Source organism: Colletotrichum abscissum, assembly GCF_030869225.1.
Source record: "Colletotrichum abscissum strain IMI 504890 chromosome Unknown Scaffold_35.1, whole genome shotgun sequence".
NCBI classification, from domain to species: Eukaryota; Fungi; Ascomycota; class Sordariomycetes; order Glomerellales; family Glomerellaceae; genus Colletotrichum; species Colletotrichum abscissum.
In genome coordinates this window covers 335,531-353,207 of record NW_026850265.1, presented here as the reverse complement: position 1 = coordinate 353,207, position 17,677 = coordinate 335,531, and the positions used below count along the sequence as shown (strand labels likewise).

The following is a 17,677-nucleotide window of genomic DNA, read 5'->3' as shown; positions in this document are numbered from 1 at the left end:
GCTGTGGTATTTCATGGCCTGATGGGTGGATGATCAGAGCGAAAACAAGAGGTGGAGGTTCTTTAGGCGACTGTACGCAAACACGATGCAGCTAATAATACGACGGTAATCTCAGTTGGGATGACATCCTGCCTAGTTCTGCCGAACCCCTGCATGGTCAAGGATCGCTGCACCTGGCGGTCTCCAACACTGCATTCCCGCTGACTTGTGATTCTACCAAGTCCTCAGAACTGCCACCTATTGTGACATAGGTTGGTCAAGGCATCGCGGTAGACTCGTGCACCAAGTACAGCGTGAGCTTCAGAGGCACTATCGTTCAGCAGAAGCATTTGAGTATAAACCAGTAGATGGGTGCAGTGCCCAATTCTATCTAGAAATTGATACTGGAGTAGTGTATATCCGAAACCCCTCTGAGCACACATGTAGCGAGACGACAGCAATCTATATCGACTCGTTCGTAATCTCATGGCCTTGTCAGTACGCAAATCTCCAACCCCTTTCGACCCCCGAGTTCTCGGAGTAACCCTCAGCTTCATCCAGTTTCTTATTCAGACGGATCGCACGCCACTTCGCCAAGCCAGCTGACGTTACAACCAGAGCACAACCCACCAGTACAAGACCGCCGCCTAGTCTGTAGAAGGGCTCCTGCGAGCGCGGCCAGAAGTATGGACTGAACCAGTGACTGACCTGGCTGATACAGTTGGCGATTGCAATGAGTGCGGCCTTCTTGCTCCGAGGGGCTGGAACGACAGTTGTTTCCCACGACAGCTGCAGGTTGAGGCCGTTATATGTGCCGGAAATAAGGAGGAAAAGACCAAAGTAGCGAGCTCCAATGTTCATGGTTGAGATCAGGACTGCACAGCCAGCCGCACTGCCAATGATAGGTAGGACGATGTGCCAGAAAGACTCTTGATTCCGACCTGACGACCAGGCAACAGCATATGCAAACACAAATGCGAACGCATACGGGGGAGCTTGAATGAAGTACGTTGTGAGTTCGCCAAAGTCAAAGGTGTTAACGATCTAGGCATGGTCAGTCATGAGAACCCTGGAATGAACTCTGACAGCTGGGGAATCAGAGAGCTTACCGAAGGGAAGAAGTCTTTAAAACTTTGGGCAGTGACCAGGGAGAAATGCAACAGGCAGAAGATCCAGGTGAAAGGGTCTTTGACAGCATCTCTGAGACCATCCCAAGTGCCTCCGGCAGCTTCCTCTTTGCCTCCATTGGAGCACAGGATACGGTACTGCGCCATATCTCTCTCCTCAGGAGTCAGAAACCGCGTGTTGTGGGGCCAGTCTGGGAGGAGAACGTAGGCAGAGAAAGCCACCAGGAACGTCACGATGCCTTCAATGAGAAAGAACCACTGCCAGGAATACAGACCCGAGACACCACCCATTGTAGTGAGAATTCCTGCCGCAAGGAAGCCTGAGATGATGTTGGATATGGTGTTTCCCGCGTGCCAGATGGCCATTCTGAGAGGACTCTCCTCCTTGGTGTACCAGGAGGAAGTCACTACCCCGTGTCAGCACTGATCAAAAGCTGACCATCGGGGTAGATGTTGCACTTACTCAGTGTGATTCCCGGAAAGAACGGCGCTTCAGCCAGACCGGTGAAGAAGCGCAGAGCGGCGAAGCCGGCACCACTAGATGAGAGTCAGTAAACTCCATAGAACTTGTGCTCTCTGCGTTTCTCCCTGACCTTTTGAGGGCGGGAGTGCAGATGGTTGCCGCTCCCCAGGCCACCATCGTTGAGGGTAGAAACCATCTTGGATTTGCCTTGGCCAACCACAAGTTGCCAGGTAATTGTCCAACAAGATAACCGATGTAAAAAGTTGAGATGCCCAAGTTCCACATGGTGTCTGACATATGTAGGTTATCCTGCATCCCACTGAGTCTTGCGTTGGAAACATTGATGCGGTCGAGATAACTGGAAAGTTGATTTCGTGTTAGTAATGGACCCCTCGCCATCTGAGTTTAACTTGCCTCATGAGAAACATGAGCGTTATACAAGGCATCATCCTCATATCAATCTTTCGTACAATGCTCTTGTTGAGCCTTGTCATATCGATTTCGCTTAACTCACGAAGATGTTCGAAACGGCTCTGGATATCTCTAGGAGTTATGTCGTATTGCTGGCTTAGCTTCCCCACGGAGGGATCAGAAGACTTGGTGGGGTCTTCAAGCTCTTCAAATTTTGTGGCATCTTTGCTAGCACATTCTACCACCGCTCGACCTTCATCGTTGGAGATCATGGTAGTTCTCTTGAGTAGTGAGTCAAATCCAAGTCTGTGGAAGCTTGAAATTGCTTATAAGCGTGGTTGATATCTTTGAGTCTTGACTTCCTACTCCCACCCAGCTCTCCAGCCTGTGACATTGTTTTATACTTATACGACTTAGACTGGCGAGCTCATCTATCCATGAGCTTGTCCGGGAAGCTTGGCAATCCGGGGACTCCAGACTACCCCGCGTCGACATCGTTCATGGATCCGTACTAGGGTGAGACGGGAACGGGAGTAAGCAGCCTGCTCCCGCGGGAGGTCGGGCAGTCGAGTGGGCGCAGCAGGCTACTCTCACGGAACAGATGCTAGCGATGTGAAGTGTTTCCTGAGATGCCGAAAAATCCTCAGGCCACGTCTAGTTCACCACTCTTCCCGTCTTCTCTGTCACCACTTCATCATCTCTGCTCTTATGCAGCTGCGTCAGACTCGCCTATCCGGAACCAATGCCCCGCTTGCCTTTAGTAGCCCTGAACTAATCTAATGGTTTGAATCTGGGGAAACCGGGAATTTTCAACACAAACACAAGCCTGTATCAGACCTAGCCAGGATTTTGTAAGGCAAACATTGACATGATTCGGATGTGCTGAGGCAAGTTGAGTTAGTCAAGAAGCACAGCTTTCGAAGACTTCTTGCATTTCAGTGGGGCTGCTACTCGTCCAAGGACTGCGTGCTTTTGATAATAACACGGAGAGAACTGGTGCGAAATCCTACAGAATTCCTTGATTTGCCACGCCGAGATTTCTCAACGGCTTAACAGGCCAGATACTTTCTCGTATACAGTGAAGACAATTCCTCCGCTCAGAATCAGACGACCAAGTCTCATGGTGCTTCCACTCCACAGGCCCCTTAAGCCTCTTTCCGAAAGCACCATACGGAGCGCTTCCAGTGTTCCAGCCCCTCGAGCTGACTGCGCTCTAGTCTTGATAGTGTCGAAAGGTTGTGTAGCATAGACAGTGACAATGCCAGCAACCGACCCTGATCCAAAAGTGATCAGTGAGTTGTTCGGTAAGCCATGTTGCTTAGACTGTTCCCTGATCACATTGTATGATCCCATGCGTACCGCTGAGGTGGCGGATTGCTTCAAAGTAGTAGATACGAGACCTCGATAGACCTCTGCGAATCCATGCTCTCTCACCATCGTGACCAGAGCGTTCGTTCCACCGGCGTACTTTCGTGCACCAGACTTTGCATCGTCAATGCTGTTATTTTGATTAGTCGAGCACTCAAAATCAATGTTCTTGAATCAAGGTGTATCTGATTTCGGGAGTTGCTGATCATACTTACAGTGCTGTTTTCACTCTCTCAGTTGGTGTCACCGCTACAACACTTTCTACAGATCCGGCAATCATACCAGCTAGAATACCCCTTGCCGGAGTCAGGCGACCCTCGTCGTCCATCAAGGAGTTCCTGATAGAGCCAAATGACAGGAAGCGTACTCCGGCTTTGAAAGTCGTTCCCTAAGGATGGAAGATGAGCATACTGCGCAGCGAAGCAAACATAGAAGCCTCACAATGATCAGTGTTGAGCAGCCTGTGTAGATGGCTCTCGGCCCATCCTGTCGAGCAACTTGGAGCAGTACTGCGAATGGGTTTTTGGCACCTGTCGAGTGGAGCTGCGCTCTCGTCTTTGCGAACTCGAAGGGATACTTTGGGGCGGGGTTGAAGTAAGCGTGAGTAATGATAAGGACTGCACCAAAGCAGCCTGAAAACACTTACTGTAGTTGCAGCTTCAACAGCTCCAGCAATGCCGCCCGAGATTAGAGATACTCCTGGCGACGTTGTGGGCTTAACAGCTAGTTTAGACTTCTTATGCGGCGGGGTCGTGGTAAGGGTGACACCGCCAGGTGAAGCAGTTGAAGTGATAGATGCCATGGTTTGTTTGAAACTTCAATACCTCTAGTAACGATCGAGTAAATTTCTTCGAAGTTTATTGAGGAGAAGTCACCGAACCACGCAGAAAAGAAAAGACATGAAAATATCAAGTGGGTGAAAGCGTTGGGAAGATGACTGGTCGCATGAGGTGTTGTTCACGGCTTCGATGACGAAAGGCGAGTATCTCTATCAATTGGAAGATAACACCAGATGACTCTGGTTACTCAAACAAAACGCACTCACAGATTGTGGTCCTCCCGACTCCTCGTTCGTTCTTGACAAGGGCGACTCTGGAGATCCCGCGGGAAGAAGACGGACTTGCAGACGGCTGCCGATGCTCCAGCCCGGCCAATTAGAATCCTTCCCGAGCCCGCGACCCGTCCAGACTTGGTAACTCCAAGGTCACCTTGTTCCCGCGGCAAGCTTCCCGTGCTCGCTTTCTTCCAAAACCACAGCACCCCGGAGCAAACATTCTCGAGTCCACCAGCAAGCCATCCACGGATACTGCTTTACTCCTCAATTCCCGCTCATCTCACTATGGGTCCGAAATCAGGTAATGCCACCACGGCTTCCGGACGTCCCCGAAGGCGGGCCGTCGAAGCATGCTCGTTCTGCCGACGGCGCAAAGTTCGTCACTCTCAACTTCGCAGCGCCGTAGAGATGTCTAATCGCCTTCCAGATCAAGTGCAATAACGAACAGCCTACGTGTGCTAATTGCAAGACATATGGCAAAGACTGTGTCTATGAGCCTCTGGCTAGCCCTGACGCAAGCACACTGCACTCAACACCAACACGACGTCATGCCGAGCGCCAAAGAGGTGCTTTGAGGGGCACGAGACGGGAAACCCACACCCCGACAAGTGTCCGGGATGGTAGTGTACGCAATGACACTCCCGCGGATCGCAACGACGCCGCGCGCTCACCAAACCCCGATGACCACGATCCTTCTACCCCTTCACCCCGGCTTACCAGGACAGAACGCCCGGAGAACTCAGCGGAACGGGCGTCTTCCCATCGCGGGGATGTATCTCGTATCGTGGTATCCGCAAATGGAGTTTCGAGCTACCATGGCCGCACCAGTGCATTATTCGAGGAGAATCCCCAGGAGCGATTGTCGGTAGCTGATCTGCGCCCCCGGATGCCAGATGACTGGATCGAGAAAGGCCTGGTTGCAGAGACAGCCAAACAACGTGGGTTGCATCCTCCAGAGCCTCGGACAACAAGTCTGGCCTCTAACAGTACGTAGGTCAACTTGAAGAGTTCAATCATCGAGCGGGAACGCTCGATTTTGACGGCGTGGACCCAGAGCTTGGCATGCATCTCTTGTCCCTGCACTGGAATCGCCAGCATCACTCATTCTTGCTCACCTATCGACCCGCATTCATGCGAGATATGGCTTGTAATGGGCCATACTTCTCCAAGATACTCTTGAACGCCATCTACTTTGGGGCTTCCAAGTTCAGCCCTCGGAGAGAGGTACGGAGGGACCCCAATGATGTTCGTACTGCCGGCTGGGCTTTTCGCGAGCGTGTGCGCAAATTACTCGGTGATGCGCTTGATAGTAGTGATATTACAACGATTCAAGCTTTGCTGGTGATGACGAACTCGCTGTTTGCGCTAGGGGATGAGAGAAGCGCGGCTTGGTTGTATGCTGGTTTGGCATTCCGAATGATCATAGACCTGGGCATGCATGTAGATGCTCCAGGTCTTGGTGTAACACGCAAATTTTCTGATGAAGATCTAGAGATACGTCGGCGGGTCTTCTGGGGGGCATTCGGTAAGAAGCACTTGGATCATCTCAGCAAGCTTAGGGACACTGACGCCATTTTTAGTTGTCGACAAGATCCAGAGTCTGTATCAAGGGCGTCCAGCATCCCTGAAAGAGTCTGACACCCTGGTACCGATCAAGTTCCTCGACACATTTGAAGAGTTTGAGAACTGGAAGCCGTTTGCCTACTCTGCCGACGCCACTAACTATCCTGGTTCGCCCGCCTATAGTGTATCGACATTCACGTATCTGTGTCGTCTCTCAGTCGTCATGAGCGATATACTGAGTTGCATCTACACGGAGAGGGCATTCGATAAGAGTGCTGCGGAGCTTTCCACAATGTTACAGACCTTGAGCTCGAAGTTGGCAACTTGGAAGGATGCACTCCCAGCACATCTTATCTTTGATCCAAAAAGCAATAATGCTGTGCCGCCACCGCATGTCCTTAGTTTGCAGTGAGTCTATGAATTCTTTTTGAGAAACAATGATCGACTGACTTCTACTCAGCGCCATGTACCATGTTCTTACCATCCTTCTCAATCGCCCGTTCGTAGCTGATGGCCATCTTTACAACACGTCTCGCTCCATCTCTGTCAACTCATTCATCACTTGTGCGTCTGCGGCCGACAGCATAGTGAGCGTTCTTCGAGTCTATGATAGGGTATTCTCCGTTCGTCATGCGCCATATTTGATCTCGTATGCCACGTACGTTGCGGCAACGATACACGTACGAATAGCTGCCAAAAGAAGCACGGAATCGGAGGCTCGAGAACGTCTGGAAACTTGCATGTCGGTGTTCCGTGAAAATCAAGAAACAAACTGGGCTGTCAGGAGGGCCAAAACAATAGTCGAAGGCTTGATGGCGAGACTTGGTGTTAGTCTCGGTGAGGAACAAAGCTCACAGCCGAGGAACCGCATACAAGCCAGCAAAAGAGCGCGTTTAGCCATGGTCACCACTCAGGACAATGCTGAAGGTTCAAATAACCTGCCTCAAGTATTTCAGAGTCATGCGCCTCAGACAGCAGCCGAGACCGAAACACCTCCATTAGGATGGTCGGATATCGATGGGATCATTCAGAGTTTTGCAAGAGGTCAAGATCCTAACGCAGCTTCAGCGGATCCGGCACAAGCAGATGTTCATTTCCAACAAGTCCCACAGCCCGCGTATAACCAAGCTTCTAGCTTTGGTCCCTCGGGTTTTGGTGGCAACCCAGCCTGGTTCCAGGGGGTGCCAGAAGGAGATGGCGGTTCGGCCTCCTTTGATGACTTACTCTTTGGCTTCAACGGATCCGCTTTGGATAGCATGTTCTCTTGATCTACTCGGGAGAATGCTTTCACCTCTACCGGGTGCGATATCTGTTGCAATCATGAACCGACTCTTTATCCGGGCGCAAAGTGTTGACGCTCCACTGTTTTGATTGCACAGGCGGGAGTGGTGCTTCTCGATCCCGCGGGAGACTTTCACTCCCGCGGCTATGCGCCACTGACACGACCTCACCCTGACGCGATGACGGCAAAGACAGCAGAGACTTTATTAATGTTCAGTGCTTGCGTGTAATAGCGAGGTTATCTCGATGGCAAACACCGTTTTACCCAGACCTTCTTAAGCTCACAAACCCTTTCCATCCAAGAGTTGGTATAAGACTGGTTGTTATAGTCTCACCAATGCCATTCAACATTAGAGTCAACAACACACTTATTGGATCTCGGAGGTTCCTTCATCAGCTCTCATATCCTACCTTACCGCCATCCTTCCCAGTTCACATCCCCTTCACTATCCCAATCATGGCGATAACACCAGCAACCACGAAACGCCGGGTAAGGCACTCTCTTCCCGCGGTCCTGATGCGAGCAGGTACATCAAAAGGCCTCTTCATCCACCGGTCTCATCTGCCGCCATCTGAAGCAGAGTGGGCTACTCCACTCCTCGCCGCCATGGGATCCAAATACAACGATGCCCGCCAAATCGACGGTGTTGGAGGGGGAAGCAGCGTGACCTCCAAAGTTGCCGTGGTGTCACCATCCACCAGGCCAGGCGTGGACGTCGAGTACACCTTTGTCCAAGTGGCCGTCGGAAGCGAGACTGTTGATCTCAGCGGGAACTGCGGCAACATCTGCTCAGGGGTTGGTCCTTTTGCCGTGCAAGAGAGATTGGTTAGTATGATGCCTGGTTCTCGGGTAGTCGACGTGCGGATATTCAATACCAACACATCGAAACTCATTGTGGAAACGGTCTACCTTGACCAAGACGGAAACGCGGAGGAGGATGGGGATTGCCTCATCCCGGGCGTCAAGGGGCCCGGCAGCGAGATCAAGGTTGCTTTCGTCGAGCCGGTGGGCAGCATGAAGGGCAAGCTCTTCCCCAGCGGAAATCGATTCGAAAGGATCCTCGTAGAGGAAGTGGCTTCTGTTGGTGACTTTGTGGTGGACGTGACTCTCATCGACTCTGCGAATCCTTTCGTTCTTGTTGATGCTCAGAGTCTACCCGCGGAAGTCAAAACACAGTCCCCAGACTTTCCCCTATCCATCGAAGTCGCCGAGGCCATCCGGAGGCAAGGAGCTGTACGGATGGGACTTGCCAGCACAGTCGAGGCCGCCGGTCTGGTTAGAGGGACTCCGAAGCTGGCGTATCTTTCGCCGCCAGTTGGTAGTCACAGAGATGCGGCGGATATTCGAGTACAGGCTTACAGCATGGGAAAGCCTCATCCGAGTTTGCAACTGACGGGTGGTGTGACTCTGGCATATGCCGCCATTAAGGAGGGGACCGTTGCGCACCGTGTTTCGAATCGGGATTCGGGGCTGGAGGGCATGCCAACACCTAGGAGAACGCCGAGCCCGTCGACTACGAATGCCTCAGAAGGCCCTATCATTGATGGCCAAAAGATTCAAGGCACCGTTCGCATACAGCATGGCAGTGGAATCATGGAGGTAGAAGTGTGGGCTCGTGACGAAGAAGAAGGCCTTGCGGTAGATCGATGCGTAGTAACGAGGACTGCACGGAGGCTGATGGAGGGGAACGTGTTTTACTATTCCTGAAATTGTCTGTCATTTGAAGTTTGCGCATAGCCGGTAGATTTGATAATGAGATTCCAGCTCCTCTGCTTGATTCTTTGGTGTCGCAGCAGGCCGTCGCTCACATCCTGCGTTTCTCAGCTGTGCATGGCGTTGCGACCCTCGACGCCGCACACCGCCCACAACCCGCGCATCGCGTCCTATTCGCAATCGTCCTGGCTAAAATCAAAGAACTCTGTCCTGACAACAGTATTCATCTTACAACTGATGCAAAAAGCCAAAAAGAACTCCTCGACGGGGAATTGAACCCCGGTCCCCTGCGAATCCTGGGATTTCCCCGGTGACAAGCAGATATCCTCACCACTAGACTATCGGGGATTGGTGGATGTTAACATCCAGTGATAGTTGGTTGGAGGGGAGGGGACTCAGCGGGTATATGTAGCTTTGGGGTGTGGGGCCCGCAAGTGCCTTGTGACCCACCCTGCCCTGCTAGCACCTTCCGAGCGCACGACGCGGGAAGGCACGAGTGGAGGATATGGCAGGAGTGATCTGGCGGCACAAGATTCTGCAGAGGTGCCTACCCGCCTTATTGTCGAAGGCAATGTATGGGGGCAATTTTGGGAAAGAGCAATGTCAGCTGTTTCTGCTGAAATCTTTCAATTCCCGTGAGCGCCAGATGAACCGGGTCAACTTGATGGTGAGTGGTGTAAGTAGCACAAAGACGTGTATTCTGCAAGAAATGACTTCTCAAAATTTTAGCAAGAAGCATCGTATCTTCAGCAGAATTGTTGTTTCGGAATAGCTGCAGCACCCTTTGTCAAACCTGACCAGAGATAGGAGATCCGAGAACCCAGAGCTTCGCGGAATAGTAACATGTCAAATTGAACATAAAACATCGTGCCTTGGGAATAATTCATTGAGTACAATTGTTCATTTTCAAACATGGTTCCTAAATCCTTCAAGAATCGCATTTAATGCGATTTTCTCTTCCTAATCCTAGGTCCAAGATGACCCTGGTCTATCTCGGTTCAGAGGTGCGAGTGTGAATCTCGCCAACTTTTGCTTCCGATACATAAGGTGTGCCTATGCCTTCGGCTCAGCGGCAGCCTCCTTCTTTTGCGGAATCAGGTTGCGGAGCGAAAGGTCATACACGACATCCTCGACACGCTTGACATCGTACTTGACCGCGTCGACACGCTTGCGGAGGATGTCGTTCTTGAGGTTGAGCAGCTGGAACCCGGCAAACAGGTCCTTGACGAAACTGCTGATCTCGACGGGCATGGAAAAGTCGGCGAGCGTGACGGCGTTGGTGGCGAGACGGGAGAGCTCCGAGGTCAGGTCGGTGAGGGCGAGGAGGTACTCCTCGATGGTGAGGTGGAACGCATCGCGGTCCTTGAGGTTAACAGGGACTGTCAAAGAGTCAGCGCAAGGCGGCCGTGGTTGCCTGCGGGGCAGTTTGGGTGGTACCTTTGAAGATTTCACCGACTTCCTCGAGAGTCAGGAGACGAGCGATGGGGCCGGGCTTGCCATCTGCTGTGAGGCCGCCTAACCATCCGGTAAGAAGGACGGTGAAGATGGCGTTCTGCACTTGGCGGTTCCACTTCTGGTTGTATCTGGCGAGGAGTCAGATGATGGTGCCTGGGCGGCACGAGATGGATGCCTACTTGTAGTATGGGTGCTTGGAAGCGATTTCTTGGAGCTCTCCAATGACCTCAATCTCCTTCTGGATGCCCGCCTGAACGTCAGCCAAAAAGGGGCCGTCTGCGTCAACAGTCAGTCGTGGGTAACTACAGGCGAGGCGACCGACTGCAGTCATGCCTAGTAGAGTACTCACACTGTTGACGAGGGGTGGCGTGAATGCGTGAGAGCAGACCCTGGACGTAGGAGATGGCCCGGTCGAGCTTCTGGACAGTCTGACTCATTTGATCACGGACTTCCTGGTCTTCTTCGATCTTGTTCTTGAGGTGCTCAAAGATCTGGGGGTCGAGCAGGCGGGAGGCCGGCACCTCAACCATGTTGGTGTCGCTGTCCATGGTGAGTGGTGAGGTGTGTGTCTGAGCGGCTGTGTTGTTAAAGATCTGGGAGATGTATGAGCGATGATGCAAAAATACGGTCGATTTGAAGTCAACAGGTTTGATCGGCAAAATACGTGCGATTGTTCAGCCCTGCCTCTGAAGCAACAACAATCTTGGTGGTGAGTTTGAATTTGGTAGATGAAAAGAGCCCCGCGATTTGTGACGTCGTTACGCTGGAGGAGGCGACCAGAAGAAAAGTCAGAGTTTTACTTACGGCAGCGACTGGCTTTTACTGACAAGGAGATAATTTGTCACAACTACTAGCAGTTTAAAGATGTACTGGCAGTCCGGGCGGCTTCACGATGTCATTGATGGTCGAAATCTCGAGGAAAACCATGCAAATGGAAGGCGGTCAGGCCTGACAATTGGAGCAGCACTCGCCCAATATGGAGAGCTTCGCTCGACATTCTGCCAGTCTTAATGCAGGTAGTATCTGACTACAACATTCAAAAAATCAATCACGATAGCAGCTCAATAGACCACATACTTGAATACTGAACTAAAGCAAGGGACCTTCTTCACACGCCTGGACAACCCAGACAGCGCAATGAAAGATCAGGATTTGCGTCGCCTGGAGGCAGTGAAATACCAGGGACACGGTGGAGAGGGCATACAGCAAGCCGCAGAGGCCCATCTCCTGGAGATCAAAAATAGGAATAATCAATGTGATGCCAATAGGCATCTTTCAGAGATTAAACTGAAAAGAACAGATACTACACTTGATCTAAGCCAAAAGGCAAAGAAGAGCTAAGGAGAAAAGAAGAAAACAGGCACAGGCGCGGTGGGTGGAGGGGATTATATAGGTTTGTGGACTGGTCTGTGCAGAGGGCACGATCAGTAAAGATACGTACCCCGGGAGAACTTAAGGCCAAATTTTTGCTGTGCAGTACGTACATGTACGTATTACTGGGCCGTCCTGCCTAAAGTTGATGCCTCATCACGAGCTCACGATGCACGTATACCTACCTAAGATCCTGGCGAGAATTGAGGCATTCATTTGAGGCAGCACTTAGGTCTGCTGATGACTGAGGCAGTTGAATCCTGTTTCCTTCTGCAGGACACATTTGCATACTGTAAGGTAGTGTGCGATGAGCTCCCGCGTTCGAGGTATACAGGTGATATTCAGGACTTCAATAGCGTACTGGTCAAGTCTGGTTGACTGCCCTGGCCATACAGGCTTATTCTTTCTTCTACATTAATGCATACAGCCTTGTCAAAATGTTTGCTTCGTGTGTGTCGTTTATTCGGAGCAGGTCATTGACGACCTCATGGGTGCTAGTTGATGCAGACCTCACTTCGGGATGGCAGCTGTAGGATAGCAATGGCTCGTGGTGCCGGCGATTTCACGTCATAATATGCGTTGGTTCACCTTCACATCATGTTACGATGACCACGTCTGTCTCCATTTCGATGCTGCGGCGAGTATAAGAAAAGAAACTCCAGACCAACCTGTCCATCATCTACAAATGTTGCCGTCAGACTATCAAATAGAGGGAGCCAGCAATCCCCGAACCAACTTGAGCTATCCTCATTTCCTAGGAACACCCCCATCGATTATGAGCTCCGTCGTTGCGTGACGGAAATCCGGGGAGTTTGAATGACCGCCCAGTCCGACCAGGCTTCAATATCGATCCTGGCTGAATCCAAACGAGCAATGCATGTCATGCAGGCATCGTCTAGCAAAAGGGGAGCTCCCGTCTGGTCGGAGATTTGGAGCTTCAGGGCAAACATCGATCGATATGCGCCGTCAGCGCAGGCGGGTGCCGCATGGCTCAAGTGCAGCGGCGAGCTTCGTCTAGCAGCGCGGTAGCGGGGGCCCAAAGTTCGGAATCTTTGATGACCGGATCTTAATTGAAGCAAAACCAAGCTTCTTATTGGCGGGTCGTCTAGACGAGAGGTGCATATGCGGGTCCCCTGCAGCCGAGGAAGCTCCCGAGAAGGTTAGAGTCGGTACTTGTCATTTACACTTAGTGACCACACAAGAACAAGTACCTCCAATTTCAACTCTGTTCGTGACCCTTGACTACCGGCAGAAAGGGGGCAAACACAAATGTCAACAAAATTTTGAGTGGCAGAAGACAGGCGGCAAGGGCCCAATCGAAATCCGAGGACACACTACCAAGTTTGACGTGAAGCCGTCCGGGTCTGAGTCTCTCATCTTCCCGTCCTGCACGCCACCCCTCGACGCCTCGTCTGGTCGTACTCGGATTCTCCGTCCCAGACCGCCTCCACGTCCCCGATTGTCTATGCCTTGGACCTTGGACGAACATCGTTGCTGCTGAACAATCCCATCCTCGAACCCCGGCACGGACTTTGGCATCTAGCTCAGCTACACGAGAGGTGCATGACCCCACGCTGAAGATTTCTGTCATTCTGTATAAAAAGAGGCAGTAAACATGACGGGCAGATACTCGTTGCGCCAGACTCCTAGGTTAGTCGAATTGTGATTTCTCTTTCCCTCTCTGGCTTGGAACCATTTCGCGAAGCAATTGGATCTATTGCGAATACATCAGACGACACTTTGGCGCACTCCCCATTGCCAACTTTGTCGCAAACCGAAACCATGGCCGCCCTTGTTTCCTCTCCCAATGGGTCAATACTCTAGCGAACTACTCTCTGCTTATCTATGCTAACCCACTGAACAGGAAGAAGGAGCTCTTTGAGGGCATGGTCGAGACCCCTCGGCGTGTTTCTTCTAGACGCAAGTCTCCCGAGGCCGCCACCGGCGCAGAGGTTACCGAGTCGAAGCCGCAACCCCGTGCCCCGAGACGACGCACCACGGGAAAGTTCCGCGAGGAGCTCGACGATGAGGCAGAGACGGCACCGGCGAACGGCAAGGCCGACTTTGACGAATCCCTGACCAACGGCCACACCAATGGCCACGCCAACGGATACACCAATGGACATGTCAAGGAGGAGCCCATCGCCAACGGCCACAGCAATGGGTACGCCCAGGTGAAGGTTGAGACAGCGACCAATGGGCATGCCGCCACGCCCAAGGAGGATGCCCAGCCGACGTATAAGAAGGGCACCATCATCGACGGCTGGGAGGTCGGTACCGACCCCAAGATCGATGCTTCGGGCGAGTTCGAGTTCGGAGGCAGCATTGGCACCATGTCGCTGATGATCGGCTTCCCTCTGCTCATGTGGTACATGTGGATTGGAGCCACCTACTATAATGGCGGCGTCCCTACCCGTGAGCAGGGCCAGAGCTGGGGCGAGTTTGCCCGTCATCTCGTGGACCTTGTCTACACCGGCGCATTCCCCTCTCTGCGCGCCTGGCGCATCTACTGGACCTTCTTCACCTTCGAGGGCATCTGCTACTGTGTGTTGCCCGGTGTCTGGGCCTGGGGCAAGCCTCTGGCTCACGAGAACGGCAAGCAGCTCAAGTACTTCTGCAACGCCTACGTCAGCTTCTACTTCACGATTGCGGTCATGGCCGTCCTTCACTTCACCGGACTGTTCCCTCTCTACACCTTCCTCGACGAGTTTGGCCCCCTGATGTCTGTGGCTATTCTCAGCGGCTTCCTCGTGGCCTTTGTTGCCTACTTCTCCGCTCTCTGGAGAGGTGCCCAGCACCGCATGACCGGCTACCCCATCTACGACTTCTTCCTTGGCGCCGAGCTGAACCCCCGCATGTTTGGCATCTTGGACTTCAAGATGTTCTTCGAGGTTCGCATTCCCTGGTTCATCCTCTTCGGTCTCAGCTGCGGTGCTGCTGCCCGCCAGTACGAAAAGTACGGCTACGTCTCTGGCGAAGTGCTCTTCCTGGTTATGGCCCACTACCTCTACGCCAACGCCTGCGCCAAGGGTGAGCAGCTCATCGTTCCGACCTGGGACATGTACTACGAGAAGTGGGGCTTCATGCTCATCTTCTGGAACCTTGCTGGTGTCCCTCTCTCGTACTGCCACTGCACCATTTTCCTGGCCAACCACCACCCTTCCGAGTACAAGTGGAACCCCATCGCGCTCGGCTTCCTCTTCGTCTCATACCTCTTCGTCTACTGGATCTGGGACACCACCAACAGTCAGAAGAACGGTTTCCGCGCCCAGGAGCGCGGCCAGCTCGTCGCCCGCAAGACCTTCCCCCAGCTCCCGTGGCAGACGGTCAAGAACCCCAAGACTATTACCTCGGACAAGGGCGATGTCATCCTCGCTGACGGCTGGTACGGCTACGCCCGTAAGATCCACTACACGTGCGATGCTTTCTTCGCCATCTGCTGGGGTCTGATCACGGGCTTCAAGAGCCCCTTCCCCTGGTTCTACCCCGTCTTCTTCTGTGGCATGATTGCCCACCGTGCTGCCCGCGATATCCACCGCTGCCGCCAAAAGTACGGTGATGCCTGGACCCAGTACGAGCGCGAGGTTCCCTACCTCTTCATCCCCGTAAGTTCCGATGCTTCTGCTGTGACGAAAGGAACCAATGGCTAACTCCTCTTCAGTACGTCATCTAAGTGACGACTCCACCAAACACTCCCAAAAACTAGGCGTCTTATGCCACGGCCATCGGGCCATTTCTGTCTGTACATAGTTCGCTTCTTCACCTGGAGCCGGTCGCCAAGTGGTTTTAAGACCGGTAGCCATCGGCAAGGGGTAATGGTACACGAATGGTGAAAAAGAAAAGTTGCCGGCATCATGTGCGAGAAGACATGGTTGGCATAAAGACTTGTAATTATATAACAGAAGTGGTGCCTTGTTCTTTGGCATCACCGCGGCTTTCTTTGTCACGTGTGGGCAGCGTTTTGTTAGGCACGCTGTCCTCTGAAATCGAGTAAAATGAGTAAAATGAAACATGTTGAAAGATCACACCTCTGGCAAAGTGACCCAGTTGCTTGTGAGGCTCCTTATGCAAAAAGTACCTTGATACATCCCGGTCACGATAGAAAAGCAAAACTTTGCTAGAGTTTACAGTTTCTGGGTTGTTGCTGTGGACAAGCAGGATGGAGTATTCTACCAAGGTTTGCAGGACCACGAGGCTGCTCACCCATGTTGAAAGGGCTAGAGCCTAGCACTATTCACTTTGGTTGACGTAAGGTACAGACCAAGGCAAGCCCAAGGTCTCAAGCATTCCCGCCCGTAAGTAGCTTCACAGTCCATTACTCAGCCTGAATGGTGCTTCCCCACAAGAGCATGTCACTGTTTGTATCCGTCTCGATACCCTGTTAGGCTTTGGCAAGACATGACAGTCGGACTAGTCTGGGTTAAGCACCGAGAAGGTGGTTCTTGAAGAATACGAATGCAATCTGGTCTGTTCCTGATCTTTGGGCTGTTGGCCAGAAATCTGACTTGAAATCTCCAATCCGCTCAGCATCAGGCTGTACGAGTAGTAAAGATAAGCGCCAGGTCAGCGTACACTCAGTACGGAATCACCCGACATCACACTGTGGAAGCATAGGGGGTGGATCTTTAACAAAATAGTAGACGCATAAAAAACACATTGTCGCAACCTAGACTACAATTCCGTTCTCCCATCACCGATGTCTATGCTGAGCAATCGCCCCCCTGAATGGATAGCATACCTTGATGGCAAAATAGTACATATACGTTTGATCCATGATCGAAGCAGTCCCCGATCGTCCCAAACATGGCATTTCGTGACCCTTGACCGTTCCCACGCCTATGCCTTTAAACCTTTGATTCGAGTTTTCGACGCGCCTGCTGATGATATTTGTCCGCCCTGTGGCAGTGATGCCCGTGCAAGTTGTGGCTTAAGTACATCTTGTCAACCGTTCAACCGAGCATTCGTCGTATTGGTGTTGTCGCTTAGCAGGTGACGTCCTGAGTGGCCTTGGAGTTCATAAGAAGGGCGACAATCAAACCGTAAAGACCTAGAGACAGTCATGTCAGTAAAGAGCGCGTTTACAAGCGGGGTTGATGTGGCGTACCCAAGACTTCGGCGAAAATGAGAATCAGAATCATGCCGACGAAGAGACGGGGCTGTTGAGCAGTTCCACGGACACCAGCATCACCGACGATACCAATGGCGAAACCAGCAGCAAGACCAGCAAGACCGACAGAGAGACCAGCACCGAACTGGATGAAACCAGTGTAGAGGGCCATCTGCTGCTGAAGACCGTCGGAGATAAGCACGGAAACGACGAGACCGTAAATAGCAATGATACCAGCCATAATGACGGGAACAATGTCTACATGATGATTAGCAAATGTCGAGGCAGCTAGACCATGCATGCATGGCCGTCGATTGTGGATGCTGGTTCGTACTCTTCACGATCAGGTCAGGGCGGAGGACACCCATAGCCGAGATACCGACACCGGACTTTGCGGTACCGTAAGAGGCACCCAGGCAGGTGAAGACAATGGCGACGGTGCAACCCATGGCTCCGAAGAAGGGCTATAGCGAGTTAGCGATGTCGTGGACGCGATGTCGAACGATGCCCAAATGGCTCATCCCAGGTAGGAAGGGGGCGACGTCATGGATCGATGACTCGGTAGGCACAGGGAGGACGAACCGCATAGACGGGGCTGTGACATTATCGCGTTAGCAGATGAGCTTCAGAAACGTAGTACAAAGCTGTTCGCGCAAGTTGGGCATCGAGAATGATGGAGTTGGGAGCTTCGATTGATGGATAGGAGCTCGTCAACGGGGGCAAACAAGCATGTTGTTGACGTACCAAAGCTCGGAAGGCATTTTGGCGGTTTATGTGGATTTTG

The 17,677-nt window shown here is 52.2% G+C and overlaps 8 protein-coding genes across 8 annotated transcripts; 3 read left to right on the top strand and 5 right to left on the bottom strand.

Annotated features, from left to right (window-relative positions):
* Nucleotides 1-474: 474 nt before the first annotated feature.
* On the bottom strand, nucleotides 475-1,746 carry CABS01_12091 (major facilitator superfamily transporter; the record flags this gene model as incomplete). Its single annotated transcript, XM_060545445.1, has 4 exons — nucleotides 475-1,023; nucleotides 1,089-1,513; nucleotides 1,570-1,643; nucleotides 1,700-1,746. 4 exons carry the CDS (start codon nucleotides 1,744-1,746, stop codon nucleotides 475-477), a joined length of 1,095 nt encoding a protein of 364 aa, XP_060396961.1.
* Nucleotides 1,747-1,946: 200 nt separating this feature from the next.
* CABS01_12090 (major facilitator superfamily transporter) lies at nucleotides 1,947-2,252 on the bottom strand (the record flags this gene model as incomplete). Its single annotated transcript, XM_060545444.1, has 1 exon — nucleotides 1,947-2,252. The coding sequence occupies one exon, from the start codon at nucleotides 2,250-2,252 to the stop codon at nucleotides 1,947-1,949; it is 306 nt and encodes a 101-aa protein (XP_060396960.1).
* Nucleotides 2,253-3,021: 769 nt separating this feature from the next.
* Nucleotides 3,022-4,150, bottom strand: CABS01_12089 (uncharacterized protein; the record flags this gene model as incomplete). Its single annotated transcript, XM_060545443.1, has 4 exons — nucleotides 3,022-3,478; nucleotides 3,564-3,736; nucleotides 3,790-3,924; nucleotides 3,995-4,150. 4 exons carry the CDS (start codon nucleotides 4,148-4,150, stop codon nucleotides 3,022-3,024), a joined length of 921 nt encoding a protein of 306 aa, XP_060396959.1.
* A 297-nt stretch (nucleotides 4,151-4,447) lies between these two features.
* CABS01_12088 (fungal specific transcription factor domain-containing protein) lies at nucleotides 4,448-7,233 on the top strand (the record flags this gene model as incomplete). The annotated part of the gene is made up of 5 exons (XM_060545442.1): nucleotides 4,448-4,777; nucleotides 4,830-5,340; nucleotides 5,397-5,927; nucleotides 5,983-6,373; nucleotides 6,426-7,233. Coding segments are annotated over 5 exons (2,571 nt in total), but the record flags the coding sequence as incomplete, so codon positions are not given.
* A 470-nt stretch (nucleotides 7,234-7,703) lies between these two features.
* CABS01_12087 (uncharacterized protein) lies at nucleotides 7,704-8,954 on the top strand (the record flags this gene model as incomplete). Its single annotated transcript, XM_060545441.1, has 1 exon — nucleotides 7,704-8,954. The coding sequence occupies one exon, from the start codon at nucleotides 7,704-7,706 to the stop codon at nucleotides 8,952-8,954; it is 1,251 nt and encodes a 416-aa protein (XP_060396957.1).
* A 1,059-nt stretch (nucleotides 8,955-10,013) lies between these two features.
* CABS01_12086 (translin) lies at nucleotides 10,014-10,963 on the bottom strand (the record flags this gene model as incomplete). Its single annotated transcript, XM_060545440.1, has 4 exons — nucleotides 10,014-10,339; nucleotides 10,398-10,543; nucleotides 10,595-10,691; nucleotides 10,765-10,963. 4 exons carry the CDS (start codon nucleotides 10,961-10,963, stop codon nucleotides 10,014-10,016), a joined length of 768 nt encoding a protein of 255 aa, XP_060396956.1.
* Nucleotides 10,964-13,568: 2,605 nt separating this feature from the next.
* Nucleotides 13,569-15,459, top strand: CABS01_12085 (ergosterol biosynthesis ERG4/ERG24 family protein; the record flags this gene model as incomplete). Its single annotated transcript, XM_060545439.1, has 3 exons — nucleotides 13,569-13,597; nucleotides 13,651-15,391; nucleotides 15,448-15,459. The coding sequence occupies 3 exons, from the start codon at nucleotides 13,569-13,571 to the stop codon at nucleotides 15,457-15,459; spliced, it is 1,782 nt and encodes a 593-aa protein (XP_060396955.1).
* A 1,309-nt stretch (nucleotides 15,460-16,768) lies between these two features.
* On the bottom strand, nucleotides 16,769-17,654 carry CABS01_12084 (V-type proton ATPase proteolipid subunit; the record flags this gene model as incomplete). Its single annotated transcript, XM_060545438.1, has 5 exons — nucleotides 16,769-16,833; nucleotides 16,891-17,151; nucleotides 17,228-17,357; nucleotides 17,476-17,488; nucleotides 17,638-17,654. The coding sequence occupies 5 exons, from the start codon at nucleotides 17,652-17,654 to the stop codon at nucleotides 16,769-16,771; spliced, it is 486 nt and encodes a 161-aa protein (XP_060396954.1).
* Nucleotides 17,655-17,677: the final 23 nt, after the last annotated feature.